The sequence below is a fragment of the Schistocerca americana genome, chromosome 4 (genome assembly GCF_021461395.2).
Source record: "Schistocerca americana isolate TAMUIC-IGC-003095 chromosome 4, iqSchAmer2.1, whole genome shotgun sequence".
NCBI classification, from domain to species: domain Eukaryota; kingdom Metazoa; phylum Arthropoda; class Insecta; order Orthoptera; family Acrididae; genus Schistocerca; species Schistocerca americana.
In genome coordinates this window covers 822,700,977-822,727,115 of record NC_060122.1, presented here as the reverse complement: position 1 = coordinate 822,727,115, position 26,139 = coordinate 822,700,977, and the positions used below count along the sequence as shown (strand labels likewise).

At 44.1% G+C, this 26,139-nt stretch overlaps 1 protein-coding gene across 1 annotated transcript in view; it reads right to left on the bottom strand.

The window, feature by feature from the left end:
* LOC124613832 (titin homolog) overlaps nt 1-26,139 on the bottom strand; it is a 1,109,199-nt gene that overhangs the window by 807,216 nt on the left and 275,844 nt on the right. The window contains exon 14 of the mRNA XM_047142555.1: nt 20,708-20,929. Within this exon, the coding sequence (XP_046998511.1) occupies nt 20,708-20,929 (222 nt within the window). The remainder of the gene's footprint in view (nt 1-20,707; nt 20,930-26,139) is intronic.

The following is a 26,139-nucleotide window of genomic DNA, read 5'->3' as shown; positions in this document are numbered from 1 at the left end:
TTTCTAAACGACAGGAAGAAGATGCTGTGATATGCAAATGGTTAGCTTTCCAGAGCATTCAGACAATGTTGGCGCCGGTGGCGACACCTACAACGTGCTGACATGAGGAAAGTTTCCAACCGATTTCTCATACACGAACAGCAGTTGACCGGCGTTGCCTGGTGAAACGTTCTTGTGATGCTTCGTGTAAGGTGGAGAAATGCGTACCATCACGTTTCCGACTTTGATAAAGGTCGGATTGTAGCCTATCGTGATTGCAGTTTATCATATCGCGACTTTCCAACTCGCGTTGGTCGAGATCCAATGACTGTTATCAAACTATGGAATCGATGGGTTCAGGGGGGTAATACGGAACGCCGTGTTGGATCCCAACGGCCTCGTATGACTAGCAGTCGAAATGACAGGCATCTAATCCGTATAGCTGTAACGGATCGTGCAGCCACGTCTCGTTCCCTGAGTCAACAGATGGGGACGTTTGCAAGACAACAACCACCTGCACGAACAGTTCGACGACGTTTGCAGCAGCATGGACTATCAGCTTGGAGACCATGGCTGCGGTTACCCTTGACGCTACATCACAGACAGGAGCGCCTGAGATGTGTGTACTCAACGACGAACCTGGGTGCACGAATGGTAAAACGTCATTTTTTCGGATGAATTTAGGTTCTGTTTACACCATCATGATGGTCGCATCCGTGTTTGGCGACATCGCGGTGAACGCACATTGAAAGCGTGTATTCGTCATCGCCATACTGGCGTATCACCCGGCGTGCTGGTATGGGGTGCCATTGGTTACACGTCTCGGTCACCTCTTGTTCGCACTGACGTCACTTTGAACAGTGGATGTTACATTTCAGATGTGTTACGACCCGTGGCTCTACCCATCATTCGATCACTGCGAAACCGAACATTGCAGCAGAATAATACACGACCGCACGTTGCAGGTCCTGTACGGGCCTTTCTGGATACAGAAAATGTTCGTCTGCTGCCCTGGTTAGCACATTCTCCAGATCTCTCACCAATTGAAAACATCTGGTCAATGGTGCCAGAGCAACTGGCTCGTCACAATACGCCAATCGCTGCTCTTGATGAACTTAGGTATCGTGTTGAAGCTGCATGGGCAGCTGTACCTGTACACGCCATCCATACTCTGTTTGACTCAATGCCCAAGCGTATCAAGGCCGTTATTACGGCCAGAGGTGGTTGTTCTGGGTACTGATTTCTCATGATCTATGCACCCAAACTGCGTGAAAATGTGATCACATGTCAGTTCTTGTATAATGTATTTGTCCAATGAATACCCGTTTATCATCTGCATTTCTTCTTGGTGTAGCAGTTTTATTGGCCAGTAGTGTATTAATCGAACAGTTGCTTTACAGTCTTCGCACGGTTGGCAGCTAACGGTTGTAAAAGATTAAATTCCCTGCGATAGTCGCTGCCTTCATTAGAAAATTTAGTCTGTTTAGTAACTGAATGACTCTCGAGTCATGCAAGCTCATTTCAGCGCTCGTTCCGTTGGAAATGGAGAATCAGACTTCCCGGAAGCCAAAATATGAGAAGACTGACTGTGTGCCGCCACGTGTTGATGAGCTCGCACGGCTTACGGTCGCGCAGCCAGCAGCCAGCAGCCAGCAGCCAGCAGCAGCAGCAGGGCCTGAGCGCGTATCGAGGGCGGTGCTGGACGCACCGTTACTGCGGGCAGATTGCCGTGACGTCACCGCAGCCGCCGACGGCTCAATTTAATTAGCGGCGCGTCAGATTTAAGGGAGCGCGTTTTTGCGCGTCCTTGCGGTCGCCCGCGCCGGCTGCGCAGCTAATTGGACGCGAGGAGGCGGCGGCGGCGGCGGAGGCGGAGGCGGCGGCCGTTACTCGCCGGCTAATCGAATTAGCCGCGGGTCACACCGCGCATTAACCCGGAACACGCGTGCGCACATTTCGCGGCTTAACGGTCAGCCTAGACTGCTCTGCTATGCAAACGCAGCGGTAGGTGGCACGCAGCAAAGGCAAATCGAGCCGGCGCTCTCTCAGCGGCGGATTATACCGCAGAGAGACTTTGAACCATTAATTACTGAGGCATATCCGAGTTGTGGATATAGTTGGAACAGAGAGTAATAATATCAATTATATCCACAAAACGAAGACTTTTCCCTGAAATACAATGAAATAGCCTCAATCTGACCAAGACATTCGCCAGGACCCCCACCCGTTGGTCTCCGCCTATGATATTTGCCTGAAAAGAGCCGCGGTTCTACACTACTCGCCATTAAAATTGCTAAACCAAGAAGAAATGCAGGTGATAAACGGGTATTCATTGCACAAATATATTATACTAGAACTAACATGTGATTACATTTTGACGCAATTTGGGTGCATAGATCATGAGAAATCAGAACCCAGAACAACCACCTCTGGCCGTAATAACCGCCTTGATACGCCTGGGCATTGAGTCAGAGTTTGGATGGCGTGTACAGGTACAGTTGTCCATGCAGCTTCAACATGATACCACAGTTCATCAAGAGTAGTGACTGGCGTATTGTGACGAGCCAGTTGCTCGGCCACCATTGACCAGACGTTCTCAATTGGTGAGAGATCTGGAGAATGTGCTGACCAGGGCAGCAGTCGAACGATTTCTGTGTCCGGAAAGGCCCGTACAGGACCAGCAACATGCAGTCCTGCTGAAATGTAGGGTTTCGCAGCGATCGAGTGAAGGGTAGAGTCACCGGTCGTAACACATCTGAAATGTAACGTCCACTGTTCAATGTGCCGTCAATGCGAACAAGAGGTGAGCGAGATGTGTAACCAATGGCACCCCATACCATAACGCCGGGTGATACGCCAATATGGCGATGACGACTACACGCTTCCAATGTGCGTTCACCGCGATGTCGCCAAACACGGATGCGACCATCACGATGCTGTAAACAGAATCTGTATTCATCCGAAAAAATGACGTTTTCGGCGTTGAGTACACATATCGCAGGCGCTCCTGTCTGTGATGCAGCGTCAAGGATAACCGCAGCCATGGTCTCCCAGCTGATAGTCCGTGCTGCTGCAAACGTCGTTGAACTGTTCGTGCAGATGGTTGTTGTTTTGCAAACGTCCCCATCTGTTGACTCAGGGATCTCGACTGCTATTGATACGAGGCCGTTGGGATCCAGCACGCCGTTCCGTAATACCCTCCTGAACCCACCGATTCCATATTCTGCCAACAGTCATTGGATCTCGAACAACGCGAGCAGCAATGTCGCGATACGATAAACCGCAATCGCGATAGGCTACAATCCGACCTTTATCAAAGACGGAAACGTGATGGTACGCATTTCTCGTCCTTACACGAGGCATCACAACAACGTTTCAGCAGGCAACGCCGGTCAACTGCTGTTTGTGTATGAGAAATCGGTTGGAAACTTTGCTCATACCAGCACGTTGTAGCTGTCGCCACCGGCGCCAACCTTGTGTGAATGCTCTGAAAAGCTAATCATTTACATATCACAGCATCTTCGTCCTGTCGGCTAAATTTCGCGACTGTAACACGCCATCTTCGTGGTGTAGGAATTTAAATGGTCAGTAGTGTATAACGAATCTCAAACACACCGCTGTACCAGTTGGAGCATAGAATGGGAATTACACTCCTCCCCTGCTGTAGGCCATTTATTTGTTGCTTGCGGTACATAGGCTCAAAATTACGTTAAGAAATATTTCCCTTTGCCCGGTCCTGATCAAAGTTTTCTAGAGGTTTCCCTTGGATGCAAGGGAAATGGCTACAGATCCCAGTTGGGATTCTTCGCTACCCCACCACCTGCTCTCTTGGTATTTGGCTCAAAAGTTCCTCACTTTGCAGTGGTTCATTTTTCGAACAGCCTGCTCAGCCTAGAAAACCAAAAGTACAGTGAGAAAGCTTTATTAACGTTACTGTACCTCAGCTCTAACAAAGGGTTTGGGAAGGAATTCTATGATTATTAAAGCAATGCTGGAACTCGAAATCAGCTCCCTAATATTCCTCTCAGAGCCACTCGGATATTTAGGGTAAAAAATCGTAGGACCCCTCCGCCCGACACTAACACGTGTACAGCCGTTGGCAACATTGTCACAGAAGTAAATTAATATTAATTCTAATATAAAATTCCTAGCAAGAGGTTCCCTTGATTGTAAACAAGATGCCAGAAGTATTATTCAAAACGGCTCTGAGCACTATGGGACTTAACATCTACGGTCATCAGTCCCCTAGACCTTAGAACTACTTAAACCTAACTAACCTAAGGACATCACACACATCCATGCCCGAGGCAGGATTCGAACCTGCGACCGTAGCGGTCACGCGGTTCCAGACTGAAGCGCCTAGAACCGCACGGCCACACCGGCCGGCGAAGTACTATTCCTCTCCCATTAATTGTCGATTCGGAGCCCCTCTCCAACACTACCAGTTCGTTTGGCATTTGGCCAGAAAGAACAGATGCTCTATAAAGGGCCCAATCTCAAAGAGATCGCTTTCCTGCTCGGAGGGGAGAGTAAAACGGTGAACAAAAGGCTGTTTCCGAAATACGGATGCAGCCACTAGCGCCGCCTTCAATCGGCAGCGAAATGGACTCATTACATTTGTCTAGCAACTTATCGACCTCACCCTATACACACATAACAGATACATTTTACATAAATTAGACTTTCAAATTTTTGTTTGGAAACATGTCTCAGAAGCGATCTCGTTCTCAGGAATTTTCCTCTGGCTGGAAGGCAGCTGCCAGAACTGGAACACTCCTTCAAAGTAACCGAAACTGAGACGTCTTCAGTCCCAGTACCAGCTCGGGTGATATTTTGTTTAAAAAAACTGGACAATGACTCAGACGTTGGAACGGTGGAGAACGAAAATTATTGCTCAAAGGACGTCTTCTCTGTCTTACAAAATACACCGTCATTTCTTAGCTTATTTAAATTTTATTCATCGGTGTTCTGACGCAGCACGCACAGCTTTCTCTCTTCACCTCAGAGCAGAACTAAGAGACAGTAAAACGTATTAAAAAAGATGTAATAATAATTCCGTGTGGCTCAACGGCCTGGATTAAGCCTTTTCAGTGGACGCCACTTCAACGTAATCCTACTGGGGAAAGGGTGCCTGCAGTTTAACAGCCACTCTGAGCAACGTGCAGTCGTTGGCGAATCTTCATATCATTGACAGGTAAAGGTCTGGTTAAAAGTAGATTGATATATCCCCTGGTCCGAACGGGATTCGATTTCGCAACCTTTAGGTTTCCGAGCATCATCTTTACCACAAAACCACCAGGCCTGTGGCACCCTCCCCCCTGCCCCCTACTTCACTGAAGAGCCAAAGAAACTGATACACCTTAACATCGTGTAGAAGTGCCGCAACACGACGTGGCATAGACTCGAATAATGTCTGAAGTAGTTCAAATGGTTCAAATGGCTCTGAGCCTTATGGGACTTAACTTCTGAGGCCATCAGTCCCCTAGAACTTAGAACTACTTAAACCTAACTAACCTAAGGACATCACACACATTCATGCCCGAGGCAGGATTCGAACCTGCGACCGTAGCAGCAGCGCGGTACCAGACTGAAGCGCCTAGAACCGCTCGGCCACCCCGGCCGGCTCCGAAGTAGTGCTGGAGAGAACTGACACCATCAATCCTGCAGGGCTGTCCATAAATCCGTAATAAAACAGGGGGGGGGGGGGGAGGAGGGAAGAGGGGGCAGATCTCTTCTGAACAGCTCTTTGCAAGGCATCCCAAATACGCTCAATAATGTTCATGTCTGGGGAGTTTGGTGGCCAACCGAAGCGTTTAAGCTCAGAAGAGTGTTTCTGGAGCCACACTACAGCAATTCTGGACGTGTGGGGTGTCGCATTGTCCTGCTGGAATTGCCCAAGTCCGTCGGAATGCACAATGGGTTTTGAATGGATACAGGTGATCAAACAGGATGGTTTCGTACGTGTTACCTCTCAGACTCGTATTTAGACGTATCAGGGGTCCCATATCACTCCAACTGCTTACGCCCCACACCATTCAGAGTCTCCATCACCTTGAAGAGTCCCCTGCTGACATGCAGGGTCCGTGGGTTCATGAGGTTGTCTGTATACCCGTACAAGTCCATCCGGTCGATACATGAAACGGGATTCGTCCGACGAGGCATGTTTCCTGTTATGAATAGTCCGTCGTCGGTGTTGACGGGCACATGCAAGGAGTAAAGCTTCGTATCGTGTAGTCATCAAGAGTACACGAGCAGGTCTTCGGCTCGGAAAACCCATATCGATGATGTTTCGTTGAATGGTGCGTACGCTGTCACTTGTTGATGGCCCAGCATGGAAATCTGCAGCAATTTGCAGAAGGGTTGCACTTCTGTCACGCTGAACGATTCTCTTCAGTCATCGTTGGTCCCGTTCTTGCAGGATCTTTTTCCGGTCGGAGCAATGTCGGAGATGTGATATTTCACCGGACTCCCGATATACACTGTAGACTCGTGAAATGGTCGTACGGGAAAGTTGCCGCTTCATCACTACCTCGGCGATGTTGTGTCGCATTGCTCGTGCGCCGACTATAACACACCCCGTTCAGACTCACTTAAATTTTGATAATCTGCTATTGTAGCAGCATTAACCGATCTAACAACTGCGTCAGACACTTGTTGTCTTATATAGGCGTTGCCGACCGCAGCGTCATATTCTGCCTGTTTACCTAGCTCGTTATTTGAATATGCATGCCTATACGAATTTCTTTGGCGCTTCAGTAAGAGGTAGCATGGTCTTTGGCTGACAGAAACGGTGCTCATGAATAAGTCTCAACTCAGCCAGTCCACCCAATTTTCCAGCATTGCCTGTCAGTTCAGGGAACCAGAAATTGATCACAGACGAAAGAAAGTGAAGGGTTGAGGACTGTTAGTTGTTTATTCTGTCATCTATGGCTTTTATTGTACACATACACATACACACACAGACACAGACACACACACACACACACACACACACACAGACGCAGACACAGACACACACACACACACACACACACACACACACACACACACACACACACACAGACATACACACACACAGACACACACACACACACACACACACACACACTATTTGTTAACGCCATGAGACCGGGCTGGTGATTGTAAATCCGTTAGTGTTGTGCTGGGTACATTCGTCAACAATAGTAACTTCTGGTGATCGAAAATGCACATCTTGTACGACGAAATTATTACCTACTAGCTGTACCCGGTATGCACTGCAATGCCACGGAAAGAAAAAAAAAATTTGATTTTATAATCTGTTTATTGAACTGCTTTTGCTACATAATACTTTTAGTTTTTCAAGCTGGCGCGAAAATGAATAAGTCAGACGGTTTCCAATGTGTGAGCAGGCCACATACAGTTGTCCATGTGAGAAGCATGGATTTTCTAAATTTAGTCCACTCACTTGTAGTGATTGTCCCTGCACATTGTTGATGGCCACTGTAAATGCTATTCGATCGCAATTACATACTCACAACATAACACCTCTTAGTGTGTCACGTGTTTGACAGCAAATACTACAAGTACCGGGTTCATCAAGAGAAAGAACAAAATATATTACCTACGGTTAACCATTACATACTGCAAATGGGTAATACATAAAACATCTTATGTTTGCACAAAATAAAACAGGTTATGACAGTAGTACTGTCTGTTATAAGTATTTTATTGAGGTCCCTCCACGTATGACATGCTTGAATCGAATACGTGGGTGGACTGCTACAAAATACGTACATTAAAACATGCCTGTATTAGAATGCAACTTTGTATGACAATTTCAAATCAGTCAGTCAAGAACTTCTCGAGATTAGCTATTAAGAACAAATGAATAGAAGACGTAAATGTTGCTAATTGCAAATCTCTGAATGTTCTTGACTGATTGATTTGAAATTTTGACACAACGTTGCATTGGAATACACCCGTGGTTTTATATTCCATTGTGTTTAGTACACGCGCAGCTCTGTTCTTGCGCTCTGTTTATGGTGACGGTATAACATCAACCCACTGGGAATTGTACACGTTTAAAGTGAAATGGCAGTTTGTTAGGAATAAGCGGGATTTGGGATATAAAAACTCGGTGCGCTGGCGCCACTTCCCGTCAAAATGTGTGCTGGATGATGTTACACTGGAGAGAAGTGGCTTAAAGCCTTTGTGAGTGAGGGGTTCTGAGGAGCGAGATAATGCGTTGTGCTCTCGATTAGAGTTTCGTCTCGCCCCGTCTTCGTAAGGAGTTTCCAGAGAGCAGGTTAAAGCCTCATGTTGTCGAGCTGCAGCAGGCCTCGCCTTCCGATCTTCATTGGATTATTGAAACCACATAGTCCTCAGCTTTACAGATGTTCTGGCGTATTCAGGAAGACTCGACCGTTTTTATCCATAAACCAAACGATATCAAAATGTAATGAGTAGGCATTACAGCCGCAAAGCAAATTTAGTAAATTCTTTTTTCCTAGCACAGAATGTCAATAAAATCTATCGAAGCTCTATAAAGCAAAGCAATGTCCTTAAGTTTTTAACATCAAAGGCAAATCAGCAAATCGGAGTTCCTAGATAAGTAAATTTAATGTTAATTTGTATTAGTAAAGATAAGATTGCGGCGTTTAATTCTGTCATTGACATAAATTTCCGAAAATATATCTGTCACTGACGTAAAAAACTTTCCTAAATAAAACCTGTCGAAAGAAGCAAACCAATATCGTTAAACTGTTAATACACAAAGCGAAACCAGTAAAGCCGAGTGTCCTAGCCAACTAAATTCGCTCTTAGTTTGTATTAGTAAAGATAAGATCGCGGCGCTTAGTTTAGTCACAGTCGTAAACTTCCGAAAGGACATTTTTCGCTGAGTTAAAAAGACTAGTAGTGCTATCTATTGGTTCTTTGTTGCACTACGTAAACGAAAGCGCCATCTACTGGTTCTTTGGTGTACTACACGATGATGAAACGTCCGATCTACTAGGCTTAGCAGACGATTTTAAATAATATTTTAAACTATGATATCTGTTTTTCATCTCCTGTTTTGATGAAATAAATCCTTTATGTTGCCGAAGCTACAGTCGAGTTAACTTTGAAAACCCCATGAATATTCGTCTAGCACATTTCGAGATTGGCATGATCAAACAGACAGACACGACCGTTTTAGATTTTTATTATTATTGTAGATTTTACCGACATAATGACTTTCATTTCACTGAAATTGATAAACTGACGCTGAATGACTAGTTAGATACTCTGTCCGACTACTTAGGGCCGCTGCAGGGCACGACATACTATACACAGGGTGGAGAAACTGAAAATGTCCTGGAAAATATTTCATGCACACCAACTGTTTATACAGGGCAAGTTGTGTCGCGTTTCTTATGAAATATTTTCTGCGCCAGTTTTATTTTCCGCATCCTGTATAAACCATCATGCAGATGACTTCTGTAGCCCTATGACACTGGATGCGGATGACGCTGTTATGCACAGCGAGGTGACTTCGTTAGAAACCTGTTGCTAAACGACGAGTCACTTGCCCATTATGAGCGTCTGTTTCAAGGATTCACAACTAACTCTATACAGGAACAAACGTAATGTGATGCCGTAAGTTTCTTTATTGTGAAACCTGCAGCATATATTATGTCACTGTAGGACATTACACAGATAATTGGAAAACAGTATGCTGCTTGATGTTTTATTTTAGTATATGAGCTTATTTCGGCCTTATTGACTTCATCGGTACATGTCCTGACGTTGTAGATGCACGTATGTCAACTTCAAATAAACCATTATTACTGTCTGTCGTTGCTGGCTGCAATATTATTTTCAGCAATGTTTTAAAATTGTTCGATTATTTGCTGTTGCACCTATATTATAATATGTTTTGTACTATCTGACATTTGTAGAAATTGAAGATTGAAAGCTAGTTTGGCGTAAACAGTTAGCTGTCAAACCTGAATTCCTACAAATGTCAGATGGTAAAAAACGTATTATAAAACAGGTGCAACAGCAAATAATTGAACAACTTTAAAACGTTGCTGAAAATAACCTTACAACGAACAACTACAGGCAGCAATAATGGTTTACTCAAAGTTGACATATGTCCATCTACAACTTCAGGACATGTACCGATGAAGACAATAAGGCCGAAATAAGCCCATATACTAAAATGAAATACCAAGGAGCATACTGTTTCCCATTTTTCTTCCTATTGTGATACGCTTAAATTGATGATGAGGTCAGCTATCGTTTGACTGCACGAACGGTCATCAGTCACTTGCATTAGTTAGTACCGTCGACTTTTGGGACGCTTACTGCATTGGTTTAACGGAAGAAATAAGAAGACTCAAGCAAAAGCTGCAAAATTTGTCAATGGACCGTTCAGTCAGCGTCAGTACGACACAGAAATGTTGCACAAACTGCAGTGTGAGACGTCGCAATGCAGACTTCGTAAGTCGCCAAGGGCCATACTCAGAAACTTCTGAGACGGCAAGAAGCACGCTTTGTTTCCTCTAACATACGTCTCGTGGAACGACCAAGACAATAAAATCAGAAAAATTTGGGTCCTGTGTGCCGAGGAGGGACGATGGACGGCTGACATGTACATCCAACTGCTTACCGTTAGATGGCTTGCAGAATATTGGAATTAAAATACTTTCATAAAAGAGCAGAAATTAATAAGAAGTGATCTAAGACCAGCAGACAATTGCAGTAATTGCTTTACGTTGTAAAAGAATCGCCTGAAAATGCAAGAAATGAAAAAGGGCTCTAGAGAACTGTATTTTAACGGCATGTGAATGGGTGTGTCTGTCTGGTGAAAACTGACTGCACGAGCGGTGATCAGTCACTCGCATCAGTTACTACCGTCGACTCTCTGGGACGCTTACTAATTTGGTTTAACGGTAGAAATAAGAAGACTCAAGCAAAAGCTGCAAGATTTTCACAGAAAAGCTCTTTACTACATCTCATGTCGTCATAACATGTAGTGTATCGCCCACGTTAAGCGTGATTTGCTTTGAATCTACTTACCAGCATAACGTCTCTCTGGAACTTTGAAACTCTCTAAAATAATAGAGAACTCCACGAATCGTAATATCGCGTCCTAGCTGAGGAATCAACATCAACCCACGTTAGCCCTACTTGAAGGTCACCAGCAGAGGATGTGGAAATTTCTGGATCATGGTAAAACAGCGGTGATCAGTCACTTGCATCAGTTATTACCGTCGACTTTCTGGGATGCTTACTAATTTGGTTTAACGGTAGAAATAAGAAGACTCAAGCAAAAGCTGCAAGATTTTCACAGAAAAGCTCTTTACTACATCTCATGTCGTCATAACATGTCGTGTATCGCCCACGTTAAGCGTGATTTGCTTTGAATCTACTTACCAGCATAACGTCTCTCTGGAACTTTGAAACTCTCTAAAATAATAGAGAACTCCACGAATCGTAATATCGCGTCCTAGCTGAGGAATCAACATCAACCCACGTTAGCCCTACTTGAAGGTCACCAGCAGAGGATGTGGAAATTTCTGGATCATGGTAAAACACTTAGCGAGTTGCGTGAGCATGGAGAATGTCTCATTGCGTTGTATTGAGAGCTCAAACGATCCGATACATGATTTATCAAAACCATTTTGACAAATAAACCGACATGTAATTCGTCACTCACTGTCAACTAAGTACTCCTGAAACACAATACTTACACTTCATGTTTACCGAACATTTACTGAACTTGTTTCAAAAATATAAAAACTAAGTTAGAAATTCCCGTAAACACGAATAATTCAAGGAAAAACTGAAGAATAAGGGAAAAAGTCTTAAACTATTGAGCATCTGTTAAGATGACGTAATTAAACCAAAAATATTGAAAAAATTGTTACGCTTTTTCAACCCATTTAAGACTCAAGGCAGCTATAGGCCAACACAAATAAGCTTTATCAGAAATGGAGCAACGAAGCAGACGAAAACATACAACTCGGCAGGATGTTTAACGTGCGTAACACAGACCAGTGCTCATCTCGATGTGTACACACCCAGTTTCAACGAAAAGATCAATAAATTTTAAAGCTCTTCTCCAGTTTCAATTCTCTTTTATGGACATCTTCAGTTAACACGCCTCACTGTTTGCAAAACAGCCATTACGTATGTCTTCCGGGCGACAACTCGCAATCGTGATTGCCCCAGGCTTTTGAGTAAAATGCATTAAGGAAAAGAAAAGTGCTTGTTGTAATATTAAGATTCAGAAATTAAATGATCATGTGGCGTTGATGGCGGAGAGGCCCCACCTGGGGAAGTTCGGTCGCCGTATTTCAAGTCTTATTTCAGGTGGTGCCGCATTGGGTGACTTGCGCATCAGTGATGATGAAATGATGATGAGGACAGCATAACACCCGATCCACGAGAGGAGAAAATCTCCACCCTGGCCGGGAATCGAACCGGGGCCCCGCTGCATGGTAGGCAAACACGTTACCAATCAGCTAAGCAGGCGGACAAGAAGCAGAAAAAGTCTTTGTCTACGCTAGGTATAGGTTTCCTACCTATATAATTATTTCAACACCAGCTTGCAATGATCTGTAAATAATGTAGCTATACCTACCAGCGGAAAACTCCTGTCGGAGTAGAAAAAAAGACGTATATGTTTCTCTTCAAAAGAGTCTGACAGAAAAGTGGGAAACCAGGTGCCGAAATCATCGTCCTGCCTTCATCATCAAAAATTTGGCATCCAAACATATTCTCGCTCTTTTAATACATAACTTTCTCAATCCTTTTACCCAGTCTCTCCCTGTAGTTAAGCCTTCATACTCAGTATCCCCCTCTCACTGCCTCTGCCTGTATATGTCTCTCTCCCACTGTTTCTTTTTCTGCAATTGATTTACAGTATATTCAACTGCCACTGTCTCCCCTCTCACTTACACGGCCTGCTTTTGTCTTTCTTTTACACTGCCACTTTCACCACTATGCCTCGGCAGTTAAAAAATACTAAATATACTAAAATACTAAAAAAGATTATGGGGTCCAAATTATGCGTTCAAAATTTCGATCCAAAGTGCACCCTCCCCTGTACCTACGCGTTAAAGTTCGCTCGTGTGTGAGAGTCCAGAACACCCCCCTCCCCCTCAGCCTATGTATGGTCATGTCTCTCTGCTGGTCTCTTTCAGCATAAAAGTGCGAATATGTTCGCCTGCCAAATTTTTGGTTGAGGATTGAGGCAGGTCACTTTTTTGTCACAGTCCTTCAAAGACGAACATATTCGCCTTTTTTGTTCTGTGAGAGCACCACTTTCCCTCTACTTCCCTACTTTTCCCTGCTACAGCAGGGTGTGATGCTTGAATGAAACGAATTCTATTGGTCAGTAAAGTTTTCACAGTTTGTTTATATATTTCGACACATTCATACACTTTTTGTCACCTATAAACAAGAAATAACTACACATAATGAAAGATTAACACAAAATCTTTGGCATTACATTTTTTTGATTACTTTTCTCGTCGGTTGTAATTCATCCAAAATATCTGGCTTATGCTTATTGTCTTAAAATAGGGATTACTGGAAATATTTTACTAAATTTGACGTCCTCGCAGTTTTACCTAATTTTTGGCAGTCATTTTGAAGTTCTTTTCGGGGATGTTTAAGACTATTTTCATCCCAGTTTTTGTCACTGCAGTACCACTTTGGGCATATTTAAACAGCGGATAAATGCTCCTGTCGGAGCACAAAAAAGGGGAATATGTACCTCATTAAAAGGCACTGACAGGAAAGCTTTTAAACCGATACTATAGTTGTACGGTGTGGAGTGACCACTCCACAAGATAAATGCTTCCTCTAATTTAAGCGCAGTGCTCTGATTCACCGCAAGCTAGCTTTACACTACTCTACATAAAAATGCACAATATTTTTAGGTTACTCCTACAATATACAAAAAATTTGCAAGTATAAAAAGTTTTATATGACTGGTGGCAGCACAAGACAGAACTGTAACCTCTGTTTATGACCGCTAACACTTGATGGACACACACAGAAATCAAAATACAATAGAGAATACGGTTTACCCGTTGCATGTGAACTGAAACGTATTTCAATTAAATTAAAGCGTATTACCGTAACAGACAACGAAGAGAGATCCAGAAGAAACTGTACGTGACGGAGAAAAACTAAAATCTAATCTGAATTCAGTATACGAAAATTAGTCGTAATCACCTAGTCTCATACAGAAGGCAAAAGTTTGTTGTGCGGTGTTACAATTCCACATCCACAGTAGGCAGTGATTCTACACTTACAGACCGGTCCATAACAGGCCTCTCAGCTATCGTGCCTACAGACGCGTAATACACAGCGTCTAACGCGACATACAAGGCGAATGTTTATCTGGGATGACCTTCCTGTGACTTTTGGATATACATTTAATACCTCCGCTTCTTTCCAATGGTGTGACGTCAGCTTCTTCGTCAGAAATGTATACCAAGTGATAGTCAAATGCATCGTGAATTTGCGTTTGTACCTAAATGATGCTTCGTAGACTCTCATGGGCGTTTTGGCTTCAATGATTCCTGTATGCTTGTATTATCAAAAGTCACACTTTTGCATGATTTTCCCGTGCCTCTGATCATTATGGTGCTTGTTCTTACACCGGTGCATCATTGTCCCGAAATACAGTATGACAGGTGTAAGTTCCTAAACCGTTAACTACATGCCTCCTAAGATAACAGCAGTGGACAGCTCACTGACGTTACTGGAGCAGAGAGCTCGCACTGCTGGGACAGGAGATCGATCAGCGAGCTGTTCGCTCTACCTACGCGATGTGGGCGACGTCGCACACCCACTCTGAAAGGCATGGCTGTCGCCACCCGGGCCGGAGATTAGATTTCAACGCCCCATCGACAACTTGGTCATTAGAGATGCAGCACAAGCTCGGATTACGGAAGGGCGGCGAAGGAAATCAGCTGTGTCCTTTAAAAGGAACCACCCTGACATTTGCGTTAAACGATTTAACGTTTGGGATAGCTCGCAAGAAATCAAGATTCTCATCGAGAAAGCAAGAAGCGTGTTTCTGAAAATGAATTCCTTCTTCAAAAACGATAACATACCTTTAAGAAGAAAAATCAGACTTTCACACTGCTATCGGAGCAGAGAGTAGAGATATGGACCTTAAATAGAAACACGGAGATGAAGCTGGAGGCCTTTGAAATGTAGCTTTATAGGCGGATCCTGAGAAAACAGACCAGAGAGTGACAAACGTAGATGTCTCGAGAAGATTGAACGCAACACCTAAATTAATCAAGACAGTGTAATGCCGAAACTTGCAATATCTAAGACATATATGCGATATACAAATAGATACGATTTGCTACAAAAATACGTCTTGGGAAAAATCAACAGCAAAAGAAGTCCTGAAGAAGACGAATATCTTGGTTTGACAACCTCTGATGCTGGTTCAGTATGTCTTCAACAGAACCACTCCGCGTTGCTACCAACAAGAGAAGAACAACCATGATGATTGCCAGCATGCGAAACTGATAGGCACCGAGAGAAGAAGAAGAAGATTTAGCGTAATCACGGTGTCGCCAGAAGCCGGCTGAATTACGTGTTGCGTTAAGCAAGAAAGTGCCACAGTAAGTAGAATGTTGATCTTAAATTTCCACTGTATCCTTAAGGTGTAAGGCTGCCCTTAAATTTCAAATCTGGATCCCCAGATACTCGAAAGGGAGGGAAGGACAATTAGGGCTCAGTATCCTATCGAGGCGCAGGTAGAGATTGTTCAAGTGTGGAGAAGGGAATTTGTCGTATCCTCTGAGTATCATCCCAAAAATTGCCTTAAAACGTTTAGGGAATCCATGAAACAATCCTAGAACTATTATCAGACTCAGATATTCAGCTGGATGGTCCGAGAGGAATTTGAGCCGTCCCCATGTCATTAATCCACATAACAGAAAATTCGAACTTCCTCAGAATGGGGTTGAAGTGTTTACCGAAACAGTGATGTACCGTTCTGTCATGGTCGTTTTGATATCATCTGAGTATGAAATATTACGGCAGATCGTCTTTTTCCTTATTTTATTACGTTTTTATGACAGTTTCTCTTCGGCTATTTCGACGATTAGTTGTTCAGCGCTCATTTATTCAGTTTTCGCCTTCAGTAGCGTGAACTCCGCATTACGTGAAATTGGAAGTTTTCTTTTGGTAGAAGAAGCAGACATTGGAGCTCAGACAGCTCGAAACAACTGCCTGTGTTTGCCTGTACGTGATCAAACTACAGTGACAGCGCATGACAACTAGCTCTGGGATAGCAATCTTTACTCAAACTGGAGTTCATTTCCTCATCCGAGATGGCGGACAGCTCCAATTTTGGTAACACTCCAACAAAGAGGAACACAGTGCAACACATACTGACTTTTAGAGAACTGATTTGACTCCAGTACGTTCAATTTTCATCTCGAATCAAACTAGTCCTTTACTTCAATAGTTAACAATGGTGCTCAGGGAAATGTAGGTAACTTTTTCTTGTGTAAGTCTGAAACGCTTATTTTAAAACTTTTATTTACAGTGTGTCAAGAAAATACTGAGATCGCCCGTGTGACCCGCGTTTGTACATGGTTTGATCGCCATCTTGATTCCCGTTCTGTGATAGGTTACGCGGGTAGCATTTTCCAAAACAAGTTTGGAAAAATTTAGGGTTTTACTTCTTGACCCATTTTTCTCTGAAGGATTCTTGCCCACGCTTCGAACTATTGGGACTATCTGATTAGAAAAACAGTGGAAATTAGACTATCTGATAAAAACTGTGATTGAGACGCCAGCTGTGCACTTAGAAATGTATGGAAGCCTGCATCTGATGCTGAAATAGCACAGTGGAAGACTTCTCGTAGTTCCCCCGCTGAATGTGAGTGGTGACGCAAAAATTGGTACTGGAAACAGAGCACTACCACCGTTCACGTCATTTCCGTGACGTCATCATGACGTATACCTAATAAAGCAAATCAGACGCCGTCCTCTGGGCACAAAAGCGGGAGCCTTGCCAGTTTCACGACAGTCTAGAGCTGCGATGTTCCGAAGCTACGGTTCGGTAGGTTTGGTGGAGTACGTAAATGAGGCAGTAAATGGTGGGGCTAGCGGTAGTATTGGAGCATTGGTAGGGAAAGAAACATGAAAGAACGCGTAAGAGAGGAATTGGAAGGCGATGACGTCTCTTTTTTTGTGTTTGGTTGTTTGTTTTGCACGTAATAGAACCGCCCAAATTGCTCAAATGGCTCTGAGCACTATGGGACTTAACATCTTAGGTCATCAGTCCCCTAGAACTTAGAACTAGTTAAACCTAACTAACCTAAGGACATCACACACATCCATGCCCGAGGCAGGATTCGAACCTGCGACCGTAGCAGTCGCACGGTTGCGGACTGCGCGCCTAGAACCGCGAGACCGCCGCGGCCGCCTAGAACCGCACATCATTCAGTGTTAGTCCATTGTGCATTTCATATCGTTCGAGAATATAAATTGCATTTCATGAGTAACAAAAATTAGTTGACCTCCTAACTTCTGCGCCTTTGTCTAATCAGTGCAATAACTTCTGACGCAAGTACAATTTACATGCACGCACGTGAGAAAATCTCTATAGCTATCGTTGTCATTTTGTACTCAATAGAGCGTTCTTCATCACGAACAAAGGCAAGAGTTTCCTGTCGTTATTGATATGTGCGAAAGTTGTTTACGAATAACAAAATGGTTCAAATGGCTCTGAGCACTATCGCCTTAACATCTGAGGTCATCAGTCCGCTAGAACGTAGAACTACTTAAACGTAACTAACCTAAGGACGTCGCACAGATCCATTGCCGAGGTAGGATTCGAACCTGCGACCGTAGCGGTCGCGGGGTTCCAGACTGAAGCGCCTAGAACCGCTCGGCCACAACGGCCGGCTTACGAATAACAGAAACACGTTTTATAGAAGCTCGACGAAGTGTTGAATAGAAGTTTGATATATCTGAGGAAATAACGTGTTATTATGCTGTACGATAAATGTGTAAGTTTTTTATTTTTACGATAACGTTCCTCTGTTTCACGTTCTAAATCAACAATTTTCCAATAAAACCAGAGTTAAGCATTGCCAAATAAATTTTGCTATAAATTTCCATTATCTTTATGTGACAGATAGGATGATAGCTATGTAGAACAAAGATGTTCAGTTTCTAGGCGGTTCACTACGTCTGGTTGCTGTATGAATCTAGTAACAGAGATCACATACGTAAACAAAACGAGCGATATAAGGTAAAGCCCGATAGTTATGCAACACACAGAACATACAGGTAATGCGGTTATTACGCCGTGCGGTGTAGCCGTGCGGTCTGGGGCGCATTGCCCCCCCCCCCCCCCCCCCCCTGATGAGATTCGAGTCTTCACTCGGGGATCTACATCTACATCTATACTCCGCGAGCCACCTTACGGTGTGTGGCGGAGGGTACTTATTGTACCACTATCTGATCCCCCCTTCCCTGTTCCATTCACGAATTGTGCGTGGGAAGAACGACTGCTTGTAAGTCTCCGTATTTGCTCTAATTTCTCGGATCTTTTCGTTGTGATCATTACGCGAGATATATGTGGGCGGTAGTAATATGTTGCCCATCTCTTCCCGGAATGTGCTCTCTCGTAATTTCGATAATAAACCTCTCCGTATTGCGTAACGCCTTTCTTGAAGTGTCCGCCACTGGAGCTTGTTCAGCATCTCCGTAACGCTCTCGCGCTGACTAAATGTCCCCATGACGAATCGCGCTGCTTTTCGCTGGATCATGTCTATCTCTTCTATTAATCCAACCTGGTAAGGGTCCCATACTGATGAGCAATACTCAAGAATCGGACGAACAAGCGTTTTGTAAGCTACTTCTTTCGTCGATGAGTCACATTTTCTTAGAATTCTTCCTATGAATCTCAACCTGGCGCCTGCTTTTCCCACTATTTGTTTTATGTGATCATTCCACTTCAGATCGCTCCGGATAGTAACTCCTAAGTATTTTACGGTCGTTACCGCTTCCAATGATTTACCACCTATGGCATAATCGTACTGGAATGGATTTCTGCCCCTATGTATGCGCATTATATTACATTTATCTACGTTTAGGGAAAGCTGCCAGCTGTCGCACCATGCATTAATCCTCTGCAGGTCCTCCTGGAGTACGTACGAGTCTTCTGATGTTGCTACTTTCTTGTAGACAACCGTGTCATCTGCAAATAGCCTCACGGAGCTACCGATGATGTCAACTAAGTCATTTATGTATATTGTAAACAATAAAGGTCCTATCACGCTTCCCTGCGGTACTCCCGAAATTACCTCTACATCTGCAGATTTTGAACCGTTAAGAATGACATGTTGTGTTCTTTCTTCTAGGAAATCCTGAATCCAATCACAAACCTGGTCCGATATTCCGTAAGCTCGTATTTTTTTCACTAAACGTAAGTGCGGAACCGTATCAAATGCCTTCCTGAAGTCCAGGAATACGGCATCAATCTGCTCGCCAGTGTCTACGCCACTGTGAATTTCTTGGGCAAATAGGGCGAGCTGAGTTTCACATGATCTCTGTTTGCGGAATCCATGTTGGTTATGATGAAGGAGATTTGTATTATCTAAGAACGTCATAATACGAGAACACAAAACATGTTCCATTATTCTACAACAGATTGACGTAAGCGAAATAGGCCTATAATTATTCGCATCTGATTTATGACCCTTCTTGAAAATGGGAACGACCTGCGCTTTCTTCCAGTCGCTAGGTACTTTACGTTCTTCCAGCGATCTACGATAAATTGCTGATAGAAAGGGGGCAAGTTCTTTAGCATAATCACTGTAGAATCTTAAGGGTATCTCGTCTGGTCCGGATGCTTTTCCGCTACTAAGTGATAGCAGTTGTTTTTCAATTCCGATATCGTTTATTTCAATATTTTCCATTTTGGCGTCCGTGCGACGGCTGAAGTCAGGGACCGTGTTACGATTTTCCGCAGTGAAACAGTTTCGGAACACTGAATTCAGTATTTCTGCCTTTCTTCGGTCGTCCTCTGTTTCGGTGCCATCGTGGTCAACGAGTGACTGAATAGGGGATTTAGATCCGCTTACCGATTTTACATATGACCAAAACTTTTTAGGGTTCTTGTTTAGATTGGTGTGTGTGTTGTCCTTAGCGTAAGTTAGGTTAAGTCAGATTAAGTAGTGTGTAAGCCTAGGGACCGATGACCTCAACAATTTGGTCCCATAGGAGCTTACCACAAATTTCCAATACGGATACGATCTTAACTGACCGAGGGCACTATGAAAACTGCTGTAGCCTAAACTTACTTATGACAGTCTGCTGTAGCCTACGGTAGTTTTGCAGCTGTACTACAGCCTGAGTTAGCCTCACACGACGATAGTCGAGGCAGTCGCGGAAAGCTTGGCATTTTATCACAATTCGGCGCGGCTTGTTAACTGAAAAGTTGTTGAGCGAGGGCTCTGTCGCAAGAAACTTTATAGCCATATTAGTAACAAACCTCATTTACATTTGGTCTCTCTAAGAGAAAAATACGAAACTGATGCAAAACCATTACCAAATTGATTAATATTTTTGTGACGGATTTCAAGGCTGTGACTCTAGTCCAACGGTTGAAGCCTTCAGAATAGTAGAAATGTTAAGGGACGAAGTGAAAGGCGTTGCCTGTTCTCGCGAGTCTCGACCACCGGCAGCAGTGCGGGCCGCTCACCTGGCACTCCAGCGTGATGTCGGAGCCGGCGAGCGCCTTCAGCTGGCCCGGCAGGATGGCGACGAACTCTGGCAGCTCCCGCGGCCGGCCCACGGTGACGGGGGAGCTGGTGGCCACCGACTCGCCCCAGCCGTAGCGGTTGCGCGGCGTCACGCGGAACCTGTACTCGGCGCCGGGCTTCAGGTTGAACGCGTCGTAGCTGTTGATCGGCGAGACGCCCAGCTGAAACACGGCGGGACCACAGCTGCACTCAACAAACACGCTGGCTCAGTCTTACAAGCACGCGACTGCAGCGCGAGACATCATCTACACTCGTGTTCAGAAGAAAAGCAACAACAGAACACCTCCAACAACTAGAGAGAGGACGTACACGTTCACAGAACACGTACATTAGTATCTTCTGCAGAATTTGAACGGTGTCGGCCAGCATGTTCATAGTCGACATCGATATCGCAGCGCAGCACCATCCACGGATACGAGGGTACTGTTTTTTTACGACCCACCGTCTAATTTCTTATGGTGGGTCGTATGGTGGCACTTAGCCGCTGTGACTGGGTCCGGGGTCCGGAGTGACTGAAAGTAGCAGCACACCGGCTCCCGTCCGCACCCACACCGTCGCCCGTGTCCCACCACGTGGAGGCGGGCTCTATTTGTTTACATCCATTTGATATCTTTTTTTTGTGCAGCATTAGAAAAACTTATAACTAATACAGAATCAATACGAGGGTAATCCCAAAAGTAAGGTCTCCTATTTTTTTATAAGTACAGAACTCGGTTTGTGTAGCAGTTGGTCACACTCTTATGAAGAGTGATTCACGAGCTGTGTGTAAACATGCGCATGCCGCGCTCAGGCGCTCGGTCTTGGCTTGGCAACCATAGAGAATGGAGCTCCAGTTGGATGTTACCGCCAAGTGCGAATTGCGCGCAGTTATTCGGTTTTTGAACGCAAAGGGCACTGCGCCGATTGAAATCCATCGCCAATTGACGGAAGTGCATGGATGTCAAAAATGAAATTACAATGAAATGAAAACTCTTAGCTGCTTACAGGCGTTGGCACACGTCAACGGGGACAGCTGAAAATGTGTGCCACGACCGGGACTCGAACCCCGGATCTCCTGCTTACATGGCAAACGCTCTATCCATCTTTTTTTTTTTTTAATCTCATTTTGTTCGCCTTCGTTCGTTGAATCTGCTCAGGGCAGACGGCTATTCGTTTTTTTAAGTTCGTCGTTGATCGGTTAACTCAATTTTTTTTATTACAGAGGGCAGCTAACCCTCTGACCGAACACGCTGAGATACCGTGCCGGCTATCCATCTGAGCCACCGAGGACACAAAGGATAGTGCGACTGCAGGGATTTACCTCTGGCACGCCTCCCGCGAAACCCACATTCTCAATTTTAGCTATAGAACTAGAAAGATCCAACGTTGTAAGGACTGACGCAACATTCTAGATAGAAAGTGTTTGGCGTCACGAGGCGACAACCTACCTCGATCCTCTATTTGTCGTCGTGTCCGGTTAGATTGCAGAATATCTCATTACAGCGTCGTGTCACGTGCAACCTGCTAGTATGTCTACGTGTTACTCGGTGAATGCCGATACAATGGCAAGTTAGCACCCATGGGCTACACCGTGAAACACCCTTGTCAAAGAGCTCCATCAGCCGTTACGTTCCTACGTGCTGAAAAACGACTTCGAGAAGCAACTAGTTCGAGAAGGCGCGGCAGTAACAGACGAAGACCAACAAGATATGACGATATCGAACAGCTTGTTTCAGGTGCAATACAAAACGATCCGAATGTCAGCTCACAATACTGTGCTGCAGTCACTGGTATCAGCTTCTCATCTGTGTGACTAACAGTACACGGTGAGAACTTCCACATGTACGGTCTGTCACTGACACAGGAGCTACAGCAGAACGATTTCTATCGGAGAGACATTTTCTACAAATAATAATAAAAAAAAACTCCGCCCGAACAGGCCGTGAAGGCATAACGATAACGACTGGCCGCCATGCCATCCTCAGCCGACAGGCTTCACAGGAGGCCGCGAATGATTTCACTTGGGCGTCTTACGAAGTATTTGTTCTCAAATGGACTCACTTTCACGAATTAAGGTCATGAAGTCGTCTAATATGTATTACTTGAACACTTGAAATCAAAGACGGGTAATCCACGTCGTTCGTCAAATTCGTCGTGCTTTAATGAGAGGTGTGGAATTGTAGGTACTCTGACAAGTGAGCTGTATGGAGCTCTCAGTGTCAGAAATTTAGGTACTCTCCCTGAAAATGTCAGTCTAGATATTAGAAGCCGTATGTGGATGCAGCATATTGACTACCCACCCCATCCTGTGCGTTATGGTGCGCAAGAACTGAACAACAGGTATCCCAGAAAATGATTAGGACTCCGTGATCAGAAATGGCCCGCACGTTTGCCCGTTTTAATATGAGCAGATTTCTTTCTGTTGGAAGATCTAAAGAATCATGTTTATGCCACGGAACCCACAACCGCAGATGACTTCAAAAGCACATCGAGGAAACCTGTCGCTCTCTGAAATCAGAAACACTATGCGTAGCATGGGGCATCCATTAGTTTGAACATTTCTAATTACCTAACTAAAACTCGTAGAAATTTGATGTAAATCAATCTGGACACACTTGAATTAAATGCAGCGGCTACATCATAGACAAGACAATATTTTATTTAAGAAATTATAATTGGTTCCTGCAACACTCTGAAAGGAACTAAATAAACAATGGTCATGACTTCGCAGAAAACGTATATTACGCTTACCTACCTAAATAAATATTCCACTGACTTATTATTTTGTACTTTACAGAGCAAAACTGACTTACCTGAAACACTGCATTTCGAAAACTGAGACGGAGGAAAGTCTACGATAGTAGAAGCGAAAATGTTCCAGCAGAGAGGGTTCCGCAAGCGAGCCGTTTGCGAGACAGTCGCCAATTTGAGGCTACGAGCTGTCACTGACTTCGTTATCAAACATTGTCCAAATTAGTGCAGACGTACTGGAATTTTAAACTTTTGGATTAAGTCCTCTTCTAACTGGGCTCAGGTTTCGTACAAGGCCAATCTTAAAAAGAAAATGAAAAAAAAAAATACTACTTGACCACTTTATTTGTTAAATTTTACTGCGATCTCGTGCCTGTTCAAGGATGTGCTGCACATTCTCGCATTTAGAAGCAATGCTGCTCCCGCCTCTGGAGTTAGCTACGAATTATTTCAAACATATCCCCCCCCTCCCCCACCGGATCATCTTGACAATACTGCAATTCGCTGCACCAGTTCTTCAACTGCATCAAGGGCAGTATTGTACACTTCACTTCTGAGATGACCACAGGCAAAAAAAAGTGTCCAGAGGATTGAGGTCAGGTAATTTTGGGGCCCGAGGTCCATCTTGGACGACTGGCGCTATAGGTGTCGCCTTACACTAGCAGTAAAACGTACCCATGCTCCACTATGCGTGTACCATACAGTGTGTTAGGGGTACAAGTGCAGATATTGTGGTCATTGTTGCCTTAAGATGTATGCACTGCAATGTGTTAGTTGTGTTTCCCCAAACATGTCACATAATGGACTACCTGATGTTTTCTGAATGGCCTCAACTGCCACTAAGTGGACTACACCTGCTGGTATAGACTAACTGTTCTGCATCCATGCATCCACACCTGACCTGCTACCCAGGGGAAAATAAGGATTAATAGCTTGCTCTTACCACATACACTTAGAGGTAGTAAGTAACGAAAAAGCATCTGAGTCCTAATAGCTATATTTATTAGTCTGCAAATCAAGTAAATAGTAATGTTATGTTGTTCAGCACACTGTCTTCGTCGCCAAAGAAATATCTGGACTTATACCCTTAATACAATGTACATCTCATCTCCCAGCAGTCCGGCAGGAAGCTCCCGCCTCAGAAACCCAAGGTACCCCTGTCCGTAAAGTTCTCTAGGAAGAGTGTATGGCCCAATAACACGATCATCTAGTGTCTCTAATCACACATTCAATGATAAACGTTACTTAAGTGATGACGAATGAACAACATGTCTTTACGTCATTCCAATAAATGTGTGTTACGGAAAGTAAAAATGTGATCGAGTGTGAATGCTGCTTCGTCTATAAATAAAATGTTGCTCCTAAACCGATGTTTGACTCCAATCTGTCGTGGTATCCAGGGACAAAACTTCATTCTAGAACCAAAGAACCTTTAGGTGAGAAGTTGAACCCGGAGATGGTAGGGGTGCAGTGAACTGCGATGCAAAATTCTCTGTGCACTAGTGTTGCTTAGTACAGCCGCTTGTGCAGCCATTCCCCTTCTTGGAAAGTACAGTACTTCTTCCAAACCAATATCCTCAACTTCTGGTCCTGACCTCCTGCTCCTGTGTCACTTGACAACCTGCATTGTTGTCAGAGACGCTGGTAGATCCCTGTAAAGGTATTGTTTTCGGGGATTCTTCGATCAGGGTATTTGAGTTCGTACAAACACGCACCTTGCGACGCATTACCGTCAGCCCTATCACAGGTGAAATGCAGGTCCGCATGCACTTTCCATTGTGACTATACGTGACACTGCTCAGATAGGCGACTCATACTACGATTCTGCACTATATCCATCATGTTTCTCCTGTAAATATCATTTAGTTACAACACTATCGCTCAGCAATGTTCAGTGCTGTTAAAAGCATCACTTCGCGGACTGTTTGTGGTGCGCAGAGAGCAAAGCATAACGATATTTACAACGAATGCATTCTGTGGCGGTTTGTATCAATACGTCCACTTGCGGACCCGTGTCTACTGAAAAGTTTGTGCTTTTAGTATCGTATACATTCACTGTGTGCCACATTTCGGTAGCCACACTAATTTTATGAATTTCGCAAAGAACATCACATTCGCCGTTTACTGCAGAAATTTTTTCTTTCACAACTACAGTTTCGGCCTTTGGGTCATTTTCAAATGGAACTGCAAAAGATTTTGCATCAGCTAATGTCAGACTTTAAAATCCTCCGACATGTATTCATGCCACCATCAAAAGTAGGTCTCTTCACTCTAGGACCTTTGTACATAGTGAAATGATTTAAATTACGTGAAATGTTAACATGACTGACGTAAATCGCTACAGATCAATGTTCTAGCACACTGCTTACATGTCAACGGCGAATATGATATCCTCTGAAAAACTCTACATGTCTATGAATCCTGACCATGAGAAGTCAATTAATTTTATGCAGTTACAAAAGAAGGTTACATTGGCTATAATTAGTTTTTGAACAAGATTTCAGGAACAGATCAGTCGTACAAATCACGATTCAAAGAATGTCACAGTGTATATCTACGACGTAAGACACATAATTTCGAATAACTGCGTACAGCTGACAATGATGAATAAAGGTGCTTACAACACGCTCTGATAGGTGAG